This window comes from Haliotis cracherodii, unplaced genomic scaffold (genome assembly GCF_022045235.1).
Source record: "Haliotis cracherodii isolate W230 unplaced genomic scaffold, xgHalCrac1.p SCAF_10, whole genome shotgun sequence".
Lineage (NCBI taxonomy): Eukaryota > Metazoa > Mollusca > Gastropoda > Lepetellida > Haliotidae > Haliotis > Haliotis cracherodii.
Genome location: NW_027266265.1, coordinates 2036717 through 2055082, shown reverse-complemented (window position 1 = coordinate 2055082; position 18366 = coordinate 2036717). Strand labels below are relative to the sequence as shown.

At 39.0% G+C, this 18366-nt stretch overlaps 1 protein-coding gene across 1 annotated transcript; it reads right to left on the bottom strand.

The window, feature by feature from the left end:
* Positions 1-110: 110 nt before the first annotated feature.
* On the bottom strand, positions 111-14971 carry LOC139444965 (methyltransferase-like protein 27). Its single transcript, XM_071225999.1, has 6 exons — positions 14899-14971; positions 8526-8672; positions 7357-7485; positions 6565-6700; positions 2656-2754; positions 111-298 (listed from the first exon to the last, which is right to left on the bottom strand). The coding sequence occupies exons 2-6, from the start codon at positions 8664-8666 to the stop codon at positions 111-113; spliced, it is 693 nt and encodes a 230-aa protein (XP_071082100.1). The 5' UTR covers positions 8667-8672; positions 14899-14971.
* Positions 14972-18366: the final 3395 nt, after the last annotated feature.

Genomic DNA, 18366 nt, shown 5'->3' with positions numbered 1-18366 from the left:
GGACTCCCTTAATTATAAATTGCCAAGAAAAAGTTTGTATTCTTAGGATTTAAGAAAAGCAAAAACGTAGTCAGAACTACAAACAACACTTAATCGTATCGTGCAATAGATCAGGTGCAGATCATATGAACACTAACAGTGCCATCACATCCTTTGATATAATTATGAAAACGTTTCAATTGTACAAACTTCCATTTGCCCTGTTCTTCCAATATCTTAAGTTTTCTTCTCAGATCTTCTGATTTTGCATCGTCATCAGAAAACATAGTGGCCCAACCAGTGTTGATGATGTAGCCACCTAGGAGAGGGATAATAGATCAAATATAATTACAGACTTATCACATTGCTGATACCTCAAATGCTATGAGTACTTTGTTTCAGTGCGTGAGTGTGGTTTAACGCCACTCGAACAGAATTTCAGTCATATCACGACTTGTCAACCAAATGTGGGAAGAAAGCCAGAGCTATAGACCTAAACTATAATGGTAAAACCCACGCGAAAAAATCAAGAATCACAATCAGTGCGGTCTGAACCATCCATCATCAATTCCGCCGTAGGAACGCAACTATAGAGCGCGAATTCCGGCGTCTAAGATGGATTTTAAACACTGTAAGGTGTGCTTACGTAGATGTGTTCAATTAAACTCGCCCTGTAAATATAAGCAAGAAAACCCTTTCAAAGCCCATAAAAAAATGTCTGCCAAAAACAGTCGATCGAACGATTATAATTCCCACTATATCATGAGCATATGTTTATAAATCACTATCAAATAGTGATGATACCAGGTGTTTATAAATCACTATCAAATAGTGATGATACCAGGTGTTTATAAATCACTATCAAATAGTGATGATACCAGGTGTTTATAAATCACTATCAAATAGTGATGATACCAGGTGTTTATAAATCACTATCAAATAGTGATGATACCAGGTGTTTATAAATCACTATCAAATAGTGATGATACCAGGTGTTTATAAATCACTATCAAATAGTGATGATACCAGGTGTTTATAAATCACTATCAAATAGTGATGATACCAGGTGTTTATAAATCACTATCAAATAGTGATGATACCAGGTGTTTATAAATCACTATCAAATAGTGATGATACCAGGTGTTTATAAATCACTATCAAATAGTGATGACACCAGGTGTTCGCAGAAAAGGAGAGTGTATCCTGTGAACGTATACCATTGGCATCAAGCACGACACAAGCAAAGGGAAGTCAATTGTTCACCTGAAAGAACAACACGGGAACATAATACAAATCAAAACAGGGAATTGCATACGACATTATTTTGTCACTGATGGGTCAAATTTGGAAAATCCTCCACATGTTTACCATAAAACGTTTGGAAAGTTTTACTGATGTCTTGACAGGTGTAACATCAAACAACTTCTGAGCAAGAGTTGTATGACACAACCAATGCTTGCCGTAACAGGCGACTATGCTTGCCGTAACAGGCGACTATGCTTGCCGTAACAGGCGACTATGCTTGCCGTAACAGGCGACTATGCTTGTTGGGTAGTAAGGTTGATGCGTGTCATCGTATCCCAATTGCGTGGATCGGTGATCATGATCTTTATCATTAGATTGTGTGGTTCAGGCTAAATTATTTACATATCAACGTCTTATAGCTGGAATATTGTAATTGTCAACAAACAAACACTACTGGAAAGTTGAAGCCATCCCTCTTGTCCACCAGTCGTGTGGAGAGTGTTTTGTCAGTCTGAATCTTTATGCACAGATCTAAATATGAAACAGAAGCGGTCTAATTGGCCTTTCCAGTTCAGGTGGGTAAATCAGTGGAAGGTAACTGGCTATTTGACGGTTAATGAACGATATCAGATCATCGATATACTTAAAGCTTAAGTTAAACTTCATGGCCAAAGTATCTTGTTTTGACTTTGCTAATCCGAGCAGAAATTCTGATTCATATGCATAAAGAAACAGATCAGCCAGAAGGGGAGCGCAATTGGTGCCCACTCCTGGGAGGTCTACTTCTTGCCTAATTGTCTTACCCCTAAATGTTACATAGATGTTATCAATGAGGACGTCCAGCATTTCACATATTGTTTTCACACTCAGTAAACATCAGATTGCAGGTGCTTTCATTCTTGACAGTTTGACCTGAACCCCTGTAGATAGATATACAACTCCACCTAAGGTCCCCACGTTTTGTAACAAAAGCTCTATGGTTCATGGAATGAAGTCCATCCTTAAGTTAAGACACACGTGCAAAAAGATGAAAAATGACATGTTTTAACAGAATTGGTCCTGGTTCTTTTCTGAGAATGTGAAAAGTCAAGAAAATCCTTTGAGTTTTCTTTTTCAGAATCCACTTCATATGAATTAGACTTGTCTCGAATACCTTCTGTAAATACATAGAAAGTCCTTCTTCAATGTGTATGAAGAATAATGGTTAATCTTCGAGACAGGGACTTAGTGATACATCTGCTCGACCCAGCAATATATCTCTCTTTTACGGATTATTATGGAGCTTTGGAATCCAGCACAATAGAGGATGATTTTGGGAGTAAACATGTATGATCAAATGCTTACATGTGACAATACAAAACCTGTGGACATTTCTATAACGTGTAAATGGTTAAATAAATATTACGTGTAAACTGTATGATAAGCACTAACCTTTTTTGACAATCCTGATCAGTTCTTCAAATGCTTTGATAGGTAATCTTTGCATTATTTCGATGCTGAATCCACACATCACGATAGCGTCGTATGTATCTGTAAAACATATCTCTTTATCATCCCAAACAAGCTCCCGCAGGAGATATCGCTTGGGTGAGATCAAGCGATATCTACATTTAGATGTAGATATCGCTGCAATGAAATTGCATCACAATGCTTTGCAGATCATTGTGACGTCATTGGTTACTATGGCGTCACAGTCAAATGACTTCACTAAGGACTATGCTAATGAAGCCGTTAGCAGTATTTTTTTTACACTAAGACACTGCATATTACTGTCTACAAACTGAAAAGGTTGGAAGAATGATGTCGATTCATAAACATGATCTCATTCTCGTGTCTTTTGATATCAAATATATCAACAATCATTGATATATTTGATATCAAAAGACACTCGGGTGAGATTCTCTATATATTGGACAGTTTTGTACAAGAATAAATGTAGCAAACGACATGAATGAATCGAGATTTCTCCTTTATCTGAACAATACATTCTGCTGGTCCACACATGTGCTGATAGTTGATTTTGGAATTACAGAAAAATATTATTTTCAAAACGTGGTGATGAATGTTTAAGCATAAAGTACTGTCATTTCTTTTCGAAAGCTGATTGCTTTACTCAAGTCACCTGTATGCTCATCCTAAACCCTTTCCATCCACATAAGACGTCTCTTGTAAAAGTCTAATCACTGATTCCGACTATATCATCACCATCAAGTAGTGATGATACGAGGCACACGATATCATTTCAGAAATGCACCGAATGATCATTAACAAGACATCATATGGTGGCCGAGAGGGGACATCGCTTTCTCGCTTTCTCACTCTATCGCTTTCTCGCACTATCGCTTTCTCGCTTTATCGTTCTATCGCTTTCTCGCGGTTAAGCAATATCCCCTCTTGACCCCTACAGGGGACGCATGTAATATCTGCTGCAATCGGGAGATAATGTTGAACTTTTCTCACTATTTACTTAAAACATAATTTAACTGTACAGACGTAGGTGATTTTAAAACAATCCACCGATTTTTGTGTAAAATGTAATTGATTTATTTATGGCCCTATTCAGTTGTATGTGACCATCACGCCGAAAGCGCGTGGCAGATCATGGCAATACGCTCTAAATAAATCAGGTTAAAATCTAAATATATACTTTTCAAAAGAAGTTAAGAAGACTATGGTTAATTAGTCATGGCTGATTGTTTTGCAAAAATACAATCTTATAATTGTGGTTGTTCTATAACTTGTTTTCGGTAGTATATGATGTTACAGTGTGTCATAAGGTTGTCCGTAAATGTTCTTTTTGACATTTGATGTATGTTTAACTTGAATTGTGTTTCTTGTCTTGTGCAAATCTACAAATATATGTACTTGCATATAGTAATTTAGTAAACACCGCTGTGAGTGAGTGAGTGAGTGAGTGGCGTTACCACATTTGATATGTGTACTTGTGTAAACTACACATATGGAGAGACATAATTAGTGTGGCCACATAGTTAAGGTTGATAACAATATGAAATGCATTACTATGATTATCTATAACATATATTAAATCAGCTACCATTGTGATATGTTATGTATATCTTAAGTATAGGTCTGTCAAAATTGTGTGTGTGTGTGTGTGTGTGTGTGTGTGTGTGTGTGTGTGTGTGTGTGTGTGTGTGTGTGTGTGTGTGTGTGCGACTCATTGTCTGTGTAAAAAGGTAGTAGATAACAACATAACTCACATCAGAACGCACAATTGTTAACCATACAGTTTAAATGGATAGAGAATTATTACATAAATATGTATATTCCTGCCTGAGCCTATACTATAATTGGATTTCTAGTCTCTCCTGGCGGGAAAGTTAAACTTTATTTTACAAGCACTTTAGCTTTAAATTTAATTCCCGAAGACAGTTTGATCGAAAGTCATTATAAGAAACGAGTTGTTTTTAAAAAATATTTACAACGCATTTCATTTCTATTATCCAAGGAATGGGGTTACGGGTTAATGACGCCCTCGAAAGTCCTATATCTGTCTTAAGGTAGAGACATATATCTAATTCATCTGTAATTTGTAAGGGAAACATAACTGTGTACATGTATGCATAATGTACATGCAACTTAATGAACATAATTGTGATCTCGAAATCGGACGAGCACATATTCGGCTTCAATTCCAAATCTAATTACCGAAAAAAATAATTCTTTGGACGTTGCAAACAATACAAACCGGCTAATAAAACTGACATGTATGATCTACTTTTTATCAGTTTTAAGTTTGATGGAGGAATGGGGGGCGGGGGGGGGGGGGGATAATATGAACAAAATGAAAATATGAACAGTGACTATCTGTATTCTTTGAATCCTGCTTCAGAAATATCGCTTTCTCGCTCTATCGCTTTCTCACTTTATCGCTTTCTCGCTCTATCGCTTTCTCACTCTTTCGCTTTCTCTCTTTCTCGCTCTATCGCTTTCTTGCTTTCTCGCTCTATTGCATTCTCACTCTATCGCTTTCTCGCTCTATAGCTTTATCGCTTTCTCGCTCTATCGCTTCCTCTAATGACTAACCATAGTCATATGAAGGAATCGGGTGTTCTTTAACTTCTTTTGAATAGTATGTACTATAAATCTTGAAATTAACGTTCGAGTTAATTATAAATGCAAAAAAATAAGCGTAGACTTAATTACCGTATTCGACGTAATAAGCGCCCAGGGCGCTCTCAAAATTAGAATATTATTTTGGTGAAAAAAAAGTTGAGTTGAAAGATTAATTTCGTGGTTTATGCTGACAGTCTGAAATGTTTATGTACGACAGATATATTTTTCCCTAATTTAATTGCCCATAATTAAGTGTGCATATAACGAATGCGTATTATACGCGAATAAATAAGTCTTGTGTACATTAATCAATCGGAAGGGGTACTAATTGGGATTGTTCACTAACCAATATATTAGCAAATATCGCCGTGGGCGTTTATTAGAGCGGGGCGCTTATTACGTCGAATACGGTAATTATACTTTGCATTTATGTCTCAGAAATCACTGTTGATAAGACGGCCTCACTGAACACGTTGAATAGCGGAAATACCAACTTGAATTTAAAATCAACTATCTATTTCCACATTACGGTTACTGAGAACAAAATGTCATCCAAAAACTCGAAATTACATAATGGACATCCGGTTGTATTACCATTGCTTGGGTGAGGACTTCCACTTTGATAACATCTACTCCGCTAACAGAATAAACATTGATATAAGCGTTGTTTTTAGGAAAACACTATTGCTTTTTAGGAAGTACGTACTACTCAGCGCTATTGAGCGGTGTGATTTGCTATTTGTTATGATAACTTGGCCTGGGGGCGGGGATCCAATAGCAAAATAGGGCCATAAATCAATCAAATTCTTTTTTACGCAGAAATACGTGGATTGTTACGTGGAAAGCACATATGTCTGTACTGTTAAATTATATTTAAGTAGATAGTGAGAAAATTTCAACATTCCGTCCATATGTATAATTTGAAATGCGACTCGAAAAAAAATCTCAGCTCTCTGTTATGATTAAAACCCACATCAGCCCCCAACCCCACCCTCCAACCCCCACGCGAAAGAGCTAGAAAGCGATAAAGCGAGAAAGCGATAGAGCGAGAAAGCGATAGAGCGAGAAAGCGATGTCCCCTCTCGGCCACCATAACAATGTGTCGAAGATTGTTTAATGATCTGGGACTTTCGAATTAAACGTTGCCGCTGTTTAATCTGATAAAGCAGAATTGGTAAAAGTAAAAAAAAGCCATAACCTTTTTACAGGACGGGTTTTTTATCTGCACAAAGCCACTAAAAACGTTTCTATATCCAAACCCACCTGTTAAAGTGTCAAGCGTGTTTTCTCCTAAAATGCCAACAATGTAACGGTCATACAACCCCTTCTCTTTTGCTCTTTCCAGCATACCGGGACTTGCATCCATGGCATCCATCTTCAGGAACCCATGTTTGCGAAGCTAATGGAACATAATATTTATCGTAGAAGTTGAGAGAGTAGAGATATGCTGGTACTTTGCATGTTCTTAATCTAAAGTACAACACCACGCCGATTCATAAATGCAACGTGACAGCTGTGCGCTGATTAACAACGCGAAGACGCGAAAGCACTTCGCATGTATAGAAGATTATACAGTAAAGTACGGTTATAACGAACTCAAAGGGACTACTAATTTTCGTTCGTTATAACCGTATTCGTTATAAGCATATATACAGCATAACTTCAGCAAATAGTCGGGACCAAAAAGTAAGTTCGTTATATCCGTCAGTTCGTTATAAGCGTGTTCGTTATAACCGTGGTTTACTGTATTTGACATCGTGGTTTTTTTTATATCAGCGCTCCTGTATATCTAGCAGCACGGACAGATTGGCAAATGCTTCTAAACTTAATATTCAAGAGGGACATTTAATCATTCCGGTAAAACCTGGTTCTTCAAATGACACGATTGTCAGGCATTTTATCAGAAAATGCATTTCCTTATTTAAGATATGATGCCATGTTTGCTAACGAGTTTTGAATCAATTTTCCGCCTACTGATGTTTAGGCATTGTGATACTAAGCTCTGAAACATTTAGTGGCCTACACTGCGCATCATTACCACTGCTTCATCTATACCTCGACAGCACAAAGACCAGTGCCGGCAGCTACATCCAAGATATACACATTGTCTCTGTTTGTTGTGAAGCATTCAGCAGCAATGGCAGCCGTCTCCCTTGGGCCATTATAGTTATAGACACCCACAGCCTGTCAATAAAAGTGATGAAACCATCGTCATAATCATAACAAAAGTTTCCATAAAAAGTTCAAGCAAATCTTCTGAGTTTTTGCAAATCCACGTGGTATTAATGTCTCCTGTCCCTTATACTCTCTGTGAATGTAAATAAAACCGACAAGAGCAGAGTGCGTGGTGTTTATGAATAAATTAAATAGCTTCAATGCCTATATATACGCAATGATTTGAAAATACATGTTCAATGTGTCATTGTGCGGCATGCAGAACATCTCATACTTCTGGTTGCTAAGGAATATGGCGTAGGCAATATGCATAAACATTAAATGAATGATAGCAGAATTGAGATTGTTCATTCATCATAACTCGGTGTAGTGAGTGAGTATGGTTTCACGCCGCTTTTAGCAATATTCCAGGAATATCACGGAATGGGGGTGGGGGGTGGGGTGGGGGAGGTGGAGGGGGACACCTAAATAGGCTTCATACATTGTACCCATGTCGGGAATCGAACCCGGGTCTTCGGCGTGACGAGCGTATGCTTAAACCCCAAGGCTACCCGACCGCCCCTCAAAACCCGGTGTAAGAATGGCTCGTTTATTTTATACCTTTATCAGCAAAAGGTCAAATCTACTTTATCGGATGCCGAATAGTTATGTCAGCTGACTTATGAAATGTGAGTGTTTTGACCTTAAGACCTGCCATTGAGCTTATTTGTGACCTACGACAAAAATGACAAGTCGGCATATTTGGCTGAGATCGACGTGTGGGTTCATTATAATTAATCCATTAATACATTCTATATCATAAGTCAACTTAGTTCCTGAAAATGTCAGTATCAAAAGTGCGTTTATTGACCATTTTAAAAACACAAATGCGTATATTCCACTACATTGAATGCAACATTGTAATATTTCAAATACCCGTGCAATAAGGAGGCTGTTTATTACATGTGATTCCTGAAAAAAGTTTGACATTTACTTTTCAATGAATAAAAACCCAAAATGATCGAAGTGCAAGCTCTGGCTAACAAGCTTCAGTTAAAATTACAACATACCATATCATACTGGTCACTTGTCTCGGAGTAACGGGCGTATATGCATGTATCCTCTACATTCTTGTCCGAAATCTTTTCAAGGACGGCTTGAGCGTCAGCTTTTTCTTCTCCGGTGGCATCGGGTGAATATTCCTCGCTCATTGTAAACTGGAAATAAAAAAGTGCATATTAGTCATTTGGTGATGGAGTGGGGAATGGTTGTCTACAGTAATTTGTTAATCTTCGTTCGACTTTTCACGTGGTAATTGTTTCCGTGGGACTTAGTCTCGGGATATTCTTCGACGATTCAGGCGCTAGATGTAGTTCGACTGACGGATTCTACCGGCATTTAATGTTGTGCCTCAGCAGCTACAGTAATTACAGAAGTTATGGCAACCTGGAGCTGCCATTAAAAAATTCAATGTAAGACGTTAGACACCTAACAAACAGGACATGATTATCCTCTTTGCGAACACCTGGTGTCATCACTGATTTCACACTATTTTGTCGTTAACGCCCAATGGGATTTCATTCTGCAGTTAATCGAGACTGAATACCTCTGGCGTTGAAATTTTATATTTCCCATTCCAAGCTGTGTTTAAATTGCTCCGCCTCAGCATTGAGACAGGTCATGGTGAATACGTTGCTCAATAAAACAAAAGCATGACTACATCTTTAAGTATTCATTAAGCACTCCTATTGTGATTTATAAACACATGCTTATGATATAGTAGAACCGTACATCGGACTCCAACTTTCAAGCGTCTCTAGCTTTAGGGTTTACAGTTCACAACTTCTGAGGTACAATTGAGCATTTCTTTCTGCCAGGATCTCAAAAAATGTTTCGTATTCCGTATTTAGAATTGTACCATATGTTTCCATGCTTATTTCAGGTGAACAATTGGTTTGCCTTTGCATGTGTTCGTGATGGGTGCCATCGGTGGTGCAGAATACGCTTAACTTTTCGCGAACACCTGGTATCATTACTATTTGATACTGAATACTAAACACATGCTTTTGATATAGTTGGAATCGTCCAATGGACGCCAATATTCCAGCAGCTCCAGCCTTTTAGCAAAGACTTCTTGTGATTATGGTAAGGGTTTTGTCTCTTTTATTTTCAAAAAGCTGTATCTATAAGAACTTATAGATACGTAAATTTAGATTTAATCTATACATGCGGTAAAATGACCTTCCAGGACATTGGAAATGTTTTACACAGCCAAGCTGAATTTGATCGTTTGTATGTACCAGCATACACATCCCTCATAGATATGATTCGTAGGCAATAAAATATTTTTCCATTTAGTTATAAATATTCATGTGACGCTGGTTGTGTAGGTAGTGTGCAGTGGACTCGAAGACTTTTTATAATTGATTCTCTCCATATTTGCTGTTGAAAACAATCCGCTTTAATTAATTATATCCAAGCCTTAGGGAAACTCAATGTTAGCTGTACACATGCTCGCACAGTGAGCACAATTGCTTCGCCACGATTAGAAGTGTATGTATGTATGAAGCAATGACGTACATTGCACGCCCTGAAGCTATCATACAGAATGTGGTTACTTTTTTCCGTTTTAATGACACAAGTGTCACGTTTAATGTCACTATTAGCATTTCCATTATCATAACGCCAACAACATGTGTGAAGTGCAACGGGTTTTTTTATGTCGCACTGATATAGCGACGTGCATGCGTGCACGTGTGTGTGTGCGTGCGTGCGTGCGTGCGTCCGTGCGTGCGTGCGTGCATGCGTGCGTGCGTGCGTGCGTGAGTGTGTGTGTGAGTGAGTGAGTGTGTGTGTGTGTGTGTGTGTGTGTGTGTGTGTGTGTGTGTGTGTGTGTGTGTGTGTGTTCGTGCGTGTGTGCGTGCGCGCGTGTGTGTGTGTGTGCCTGGCTGTTTATGCTAGTCCGGACTGATGCCGATTCATAGTACTAGCCTTATGGCTGAAACAATGCCGATGCGACGTTGAATTCTAATTAACTCACTCGCTAGTCCACTGAGATACCATGCCGAAGTTTAGCACCAATACTCCGAACTGACAAGTCCTTTTAGCCCCTTAATACCGACCGCCAGGCAGGGTAACAACAAGCATCATCTTTGAGCGTCTCTTGGTATGACGCGGCCGGGGAGCGAACCCCGGACCGTCCGCTGTCCGGGCGGACGCTCTTCCACTAGATCACAGAGGCGGCCCCACAACATGAGTGGTTACCAGCGTTGTGTTACATAAACAGGTATCACATGAACAAGGGGGGCCTTGATATTGTCACAGGTACAATTGCCCAGTACCATGTACCTGTCTTCGTGTAACTCCTTTGGTTCGTACATGTATATCAACATATCTGCTTGTACATGTGGCATTTACCACATGTCTACTAGGAGCGAGTTAAAAATCTGTTATTTTCCTTTGGATATGGTGAAATTTCGAATAGACAATCAGTTTCCTGTATCCATTCATTTATATCCGCTTTTAGAACAATATGTATTGATATTGATAACCAGTGTCTCTTTGAATCTTTTGACAAATTATCTTCATTATATTTGTATAAAACAATTAAGCTATCAAATGAATATGAAAATTATTTAAGCTTTGTGAATATTGCTGCATTTAGGATTACTCTCTCACAGTTTCGCACGTCGAGCAGTGATCTAATGGCATCACAGGGTAGAAAGTTAGGTATTCCAAAATGTGGAAGACTTTGTCCATTTTGTATCATTCCAAATGTAGAAACAGAATACCATGTTTGTTTAGTCTGTCCGTTTTATGACGATCTTAGAAGAAACTTTCTGCCAAGTTATTATTATACATCTCCATCAGAGCATAAATGTAAAGCTTTATTTACCACCAGTAATGCTTTCACAATCAATAATCTTGGCAAGTTTACATTCTTTGCTCTTAAAATGAGGAGCAAGCAGTTGTCCATTATATAAACTACTAATTCTACCACCATATGTATATGGTCTCAGATACCCTTGTACTGATTAGTATTGATATTACTACATGCACTTGTGGCGCAACATGTTTGAATGCTTGAATATATATTGTAAAAAGGGCCTGTGGCCTGATTTACTGAAATAAACCACTACTACTACTAGGAGCGAGGCATTGGTAGCAGTTCGAAGGATATGGAAGCGCGCGCAATTTAGTAGACAGCCTGTGACACGTAATGTATGAAACGGTGCACACTGTATATCACACATCTGTTGTAGAGCAATTGGTTTTATGTAAATATCATTCAAACATTTCCATATACAATTAGAGTATCATCATTTTTTTAAATTAAAGGGACATATAACATTTTCATAATCATAAAAATCGATCGTACGATTCCGACATGTGGCGAGCATGTTTACCAGTATGATATAGTGATGACACCAGATATTGGTATCCTGCTCCACAGGCAAGTCAAGTGTTCAAGTGTTAAGTCAAGTCGATTTATGAGTGAGTGAGTAAGTAAGTAGGTCGTGGAGTGAGTGAGTGAGTAGGCGGATGTGTAAGTCGATTTGTGAGTGAGTGAGTGAGTGAGTGAGTAAGTAGGTCGTGGAGTGAGTGAGTGAGTGAGTGAGAAGGCGGATGTGTAAGTCGATTAGTGAGTGAGTGAGTGAGTAAGTAAGTGGGTCGTGGAGTGAGTAAATGAGAAGGCGGATGTGTAAGTCGATTAGTGAGTGAGTGAGGAAGTAAGTAAGTAGGTCGCGGAGTGAGTGAGTGAGTAAGAAACGCGGATGTGTAAGTCGATTAGTGAGTGAGTGAGTGAGTAAGTAAGTAGGTCGTGGAGTGAGTATGTGAGTGAGTTAGTAGGCGGATGTGTAAGTCGATTTGTGAGTGAGTGAGTGAGTAAGTAAGTAGGTCTCGGAGTAAGTGAGTGAGTGAGTAAGTAGGGGTGTCAAGTATATCTATGGTCACCACATTTGGTCATAAGTGACCCATTTATCAAACAATCCTTTCAGTGTTTGAGCATCAACATGGTATTAAATCAAATACGTTCCGTAAATGTAAATAAAGGAGTCCATTGCACGATTCCGACTATATCAAAAGCATATGTTTATGAATCACTGTACCATTACTTGATTAAGTCAAGGTTTCCTGAAAAAGGATGATGGTTAATCTTTGATTTTATTGTACATTTGCTGGACCCTGTCATATATCGGTCTTCGTATGTCTCTTTATGATGCTTTGGAATCCGGTGCAGAACAGTGTTTACCCACACTATGTCACTTTCTACACAAAGGTATGACTTACGTGTAGATGTGAATTTGTTTACTGTCTGCATAAATTTTTCAGGTAATCATCCCACTCACGGTTAATCCTGCACTGTAACTCAACGGGGCGGGAGGAAACCCCACCACTTTAAAAATGAAATTGCAAAAGTGTAAAATACAAGTTCAAACTAAATCAACGCATGGCACGTTTTTCTTTGCACAAACACGGACACTGATTAAATGCCACCGACTGCTACGACTGACACCTAAACAACGCGAGCTTTGATACAGAAGGGTGCAACCAGTACCCACATTGCTGGAACGTTTGGTTGCTCCCGTGTTGCTGACACTAACCTGATGCAATGTTACAGATTGCCCGGGCAGACATCAGACAGGCCAGGAACAGGCGGGCACAGGGTAGCTACGCCCAATGAAGACCAGTACTTGCATACGTTGCATCTCCGGAATAGATTCCTGACAGTGAGGATGTCAGTGAGGAATACCTCAGAGCTTATGATAAATCGACTGACAGTGGCCTGGAGACTATGGGCACAAGGATTTAGGGATCACAGACCTTACATATGGCAGTTATTTACAGCGCAACATCGTCGTCAGAGATTGAGATGGGCCCGGACTGAACGCCGTTGGCAGCGACGTGACTGACCGAGTGTCGTCTTCACTGATGAAAGCCGGTTCTTTCTGCTTAGAGCTATAGCGTGTTTACCTCCGAAGGGGAGAACGAACGACGGCATGTTGCGTTCACGAGGTTGTACCATATGGTGGACGGGGTGCAATGGTGTGGGGAAGAATTTGTGGGCAGGAGAGAACACCACTGGTGATCGTTAACGGAAATTTGACAGCTAAGCATTACATGGATGACATTCTTCATCCTTTAGTCCAACCGTTTCTACAACAGTTTTCTTTATCAGCATGACAACACCAGGCCACATACCGCCCGAATCGTACACATCTTCGTTGCTCCCAACAACGTCAACGTGTTGACCTGGCCTGCACGGTCCTCAGACATGTCCCCCATGGAACACCTCTGGGATGTCATGGATCGTCGCGTTCGACAGCGACCACATCCTCCAGCCAACCGACAAGTACTGACTTAGACCCTCTTAGAAGATTACTTTTTCCGTGCGCCGGAGTTTTCGCGTGTCTTGTGGCAGGGGGTATTTACGGACGCTATTAATGTGACGTCTCATTGAACATGAGCGATTGTCGGTGAACATGATTGTCCATTTCGGTGAAAGCTTGTTAGTTTTTTATATTTGCATAATGTGCAATTAGTGATTCTCGAAGCTGATTGGTCAGTTGAACAAAGAACGATTTTCATTCGACAACGGGACTATTTTTTTCTCATCATATTCATTCACAAATCCACGCCATTCATTCAAATGTTTAACGTGCTACAATCTCACTGATTCGATATTTTCAAGACAAGAAACAAAGTTTCATAGTAACATCATGATTTAACTTTTTTCTTTTCATTTATTTCACATGATTTTCATTTTACAGTAAAAACTAAAACTACGTCTGAGTTGTTTGTAAACAAACAAAACCATTTGCACCTGTCAAAGTAAATGACCTCTTTATAGCAGGCGGAGATCTGACTGACATGAAGAGTTATTCGCATTATTCAAACTCTGAACACATTAAATGTCTCTGTTATCAAAACTGTGTCGCCTGATATATTTAGGGTTAGTTGGCAAGAGTTATCCCTGTTTCATTTTACGGACGCTACAACTCTCAATCTTACCCCGGCTTGTCTTAGCGACAGTGTCTCGTGCACACACCTGGGTGTGACGTAGACACTTCCAATGCCACTTTTTGTCACGCCAGACACGAAAGACATTCATTTTCCCTCGACTTATCAATTCATGTTGATGTCATTTATATCTTTTCACAGGTAATAAATCCTTTTATAACCTATCGTCACCGCCCTAGTTCCCCCAATTCCATCGTTGGCTGAACCCGCGACAACTGCATGATTGAAGTTCCAATATTCAGATTGCGATATTGCCAGAATCTGTTAATTTCTAATGCGCCAAGATCAACAAGTCCGGATTTGCAAATAGGAATATCACAATTATTACACAATCACTATACCATGCTTCTAACAGAACACCTCACTCACAGTATGTGAACGTGTAGCGTTAGTCATAGCAAAATAATAAAACAGTCTTACCTCAAAGCGTATGGTTGGCACACTCAGCTGGAAAACTGCTCGACGCTTTTCCACAGCCTGTTATATATTATCCTTTCTTACAGAGTGTCAAGGTCTGGCGGTTTCTGTCAGTAAGATCATGAATAATCTTTACAACTTTTATTCACTAGAACGATCTGCGTCTGGCTACTTGAATGCCACCCAAACATATTTGAAAACAACGGCTGCCACATTAGCCAAACCGGACAAATATGAAACAAGCTATACCTTAACATGTGTTTGTCCTGCAGATACACCTGTATTCGTTGAAGGTTTATTCTTTGTTTTTCGGGACGACATTGTTCATGGTCTGATGATCACAATACACAATAAACGTGGTTTCCGATTGTAATCGATTACGACCGTGTCGGATTCGTCAACCGCGAGTACTTACTAAAGTACCGACATGCAGACTAATTGAAAATCGAGGGACTATGCATGGCTATGGGACAATCACAAAATATATGATGTACATGAGAGGGTTATGTCAATAAGGAGGCACAGATTGTCATATTACTGTCACTCCAATTAGACCCTGGTGCACCTCATTCACAACTGCATCATGTAATACTAGTCCTGGGCTGAAAGCCTATAAATAAATACATCACTGATCATGAATCAGATGTCAGATCTAAGCATGGTACATAAACGACAGTGAGGTGAAATTCAATTCAGTTTAATGTATTCAAGGCCAAAGGCCCACATACATATAGGTCACATATTATTAAGGTTAGGGTGAGTAATGTATAGTTTTTATGACGTTAACACTATTTTTTTTATAAAAGTTTTTTTTTTACAGAACTTGGACAACTATTTAACAATTATATTATTAGTATCCGTCATAAGAAAAAATACAATTTTCTCTATACTTGGGGCGTATATACATATACAGTTTTCTTACATTATCATACCATGGACATTTTAAAATAACGTAAAACTTCAACCTAGTTCAAATTACAAAGTGGCAGGTTCGGTTTTCCAATATCTATCTGAAGCATTGCCCCACCTGTTCTTATTCGTGCTAGATGTTAATTTCATGCAGTTCAACTAGACATCAAATACTATACTGAATAATAGAGAATAATAGAGAGTCCCGGATAAAATATTAGCGTTAGTATTCCAGTCGTCTAAATATCAATCTAACATATAACGCCATTTTAGTTATGGAAATCGTGGATGCTTATTAAACATTATTTTCAACGTGTATAACTTTTTCTGTATCAAGTGATTTGTTGGTCAACGTGTTCTATTATCTGCATTTATATTGTTGTCCTGTTATTCGTCTCATCGTTTGTATTTTCACGGGGAAATTTCATGTTTCAATATAATGAGTAGCATAGCATCGGCAGCTAAATGTATGTATTTAAAGATAACCAGTCTGTGACCGTATATGTCTAGAATACAATACACGAAAAGTAACACTGTCTCTATAGCTAAATACACACAGACTCGGCAATGTCTTTTAATATTTATCATATATAAGTGCATCCGCACTATAGTGAGGCGCCGGCAGATTGTGTGTTTCATGTTGTAGAAAAGTCTATAAAGATACAGGCAATTCAGTGGCAGTCTCGTATATAAGAGTTACAATGCAATATCCAGCATTTCTTTTCTTTTATAAACTCTTTCTCATGTTATAAGTTATTTACTTATTTATAATTGGTAAACGTCAGACGTTTTTGATTAGTGTTAAAATGTTTAATCATCATTATCTTGAAGTCAGGGGGGCACGGGTGGCCCAGTCGTCTAAGGCGCCGCGATTCGCTGTGCAGAGTTGCGTCCCTTCGGCACGCCAGAAACCTATGATTGTGGGTTCGAATCCCGGTTCGCCCCGATTATGTTTCTAGGTTTGTCAGCACCATACCCGTGCTCGTGGGTTTCACCGAAGTGGTAAACGGCTGAGACCTGCATCACTTCGGGCTTTCCTCCCGCATTAAGCTGACACGCCGTGATATGACTGGAATACTGTTAAAAGCGGCGTTAAATCCAACTCACTCACTCACTTGAAGTCAGTATCGGCAGTTACCTCGCTATAGTAAAGGCTACGGTTCGACGCACGCTCGGCCGTCAGCGATTGTTCACGTGGTTAACGGCTTAAGCCCCAGATATCTTTCCCGCAGTTACCCTGGTTACAGCAACTATTTTATCATTGTTATATTTTCAACAAGGCACCAGTAATGTTCTTTACTTATTTATCAATTAAATTCAATTTTGAGGTAATTAAGTTTAAGAATATGCGGAATGAATTATTACGTGAAAGTATTTTACTATACTGTAATGATGAACTCATTGTACAAGAAGAGTATTGTAAGATCATCCTTATGTCCATATTTTAACTAAATTTATGAATGATGTACGTCATGAAAATGAGCACAATGTTGTAAGTGATCATGGTGCTTATGATATAGTACCTTATTAAGTCCACTGTAAAATAACTAAGGATTGACTGTGTATTTTCTTCGGTTCATTGAGGTATGAATCGAAAAACCGATGTGCAAACTGTATGAATCCGCGTAGCACATCGCTTTTTCGATTCATACCTCAATGAACCGAAAAAAATATACAGTCAATGCTTATAATTAATTTCGACAACGTAAAACATGTTTTATCTACAAAAGTTGAACCCAAACAATTGCATATATAAAAATGACGACATTGATAAACATTCCATGTGTAGGAATACATACAGTTGCGGGACATGAATCAGGTGATCGTTTAATTTATGCACATAACTTGACACGCCTACACAATCAGTAGCCAATCAACGGAGAGTAGGATTAAAACAATGTTCATTGGACCTGCCAATTAAGGCAAGAGGCGAAAAGAACTGCAACAGTCGATTGTAACGAACCGGAAGAAATATGTCCGAGAGAAGGCGGCTGTTTCAAATAACATGGTCATTTACTCTGTGATTCAAACATTACTTCCCTGATTACGGTCAAACACAGTTGGAGAAATGCTAGTTAGAAAAGTAACCCGAAGACATAAAAGTTGAACCGAGGCGAGCGGGAAAAAAACAGGCGAGCGAGCCTGCACGTTTGCTGTTTCATTCATTCTCGGTCTTCGGTTTCAAAGGGTAGTTTGGACAATGAATATGCATGAAAGTCGCTAAATGTCCCTGTGCATGACGACACACGTGGGCAGAAAGGGAATACCGTCGACTGTAATAAAAAAGTAATAAAAGCAGTGCGCCGCGGTGGGCGTGGCTTAACTTTTTACATTCATTGGGAAATGAATGCAATAACACGTGACCAATTCAGCTAATCAGAATGCAGGAATTTCCATGAACACAACGAAAACTTAATTATTATATAGCTTTACTAGCTAATTATGATGTCTTAACTATAAAATGGAATACTAAGATGCTGTTGAATGTATGTTTGTTGCCTTTTTGATGTCATAAAAACTGACGTCCAAAAGAAAGACTTAATTGACAACTGCATAAGGACT

What these genes read in the sequence shown, in the direction of transcription:
- LOC139444965 (XM_071225999.1), bottom strand. Translation starts at nt 8,666, where the DNA reads ATGAGCGAGGAATATTCACCCGATGCCACCGGAGAAGAAAAAGCTGAC. An exon ending in CAAGTGACCAGTATGATATG is followed by an intron (nt 7,486 to 8,525) that starts GTATGTTGTAAT and finishes TTTTATTGACAG; the next exon opens with GCTGTGGGTGTCTATAACTA. An exon ending in CTGGTCTTTGTGCTGTCGAG is followed by an intron (nt 6,701 to 7,356) that starts GTATAGATGAAG and finishes ATGTTCCATTAG; the next exon opens with CTTCGCAAACATGGGTTCCT.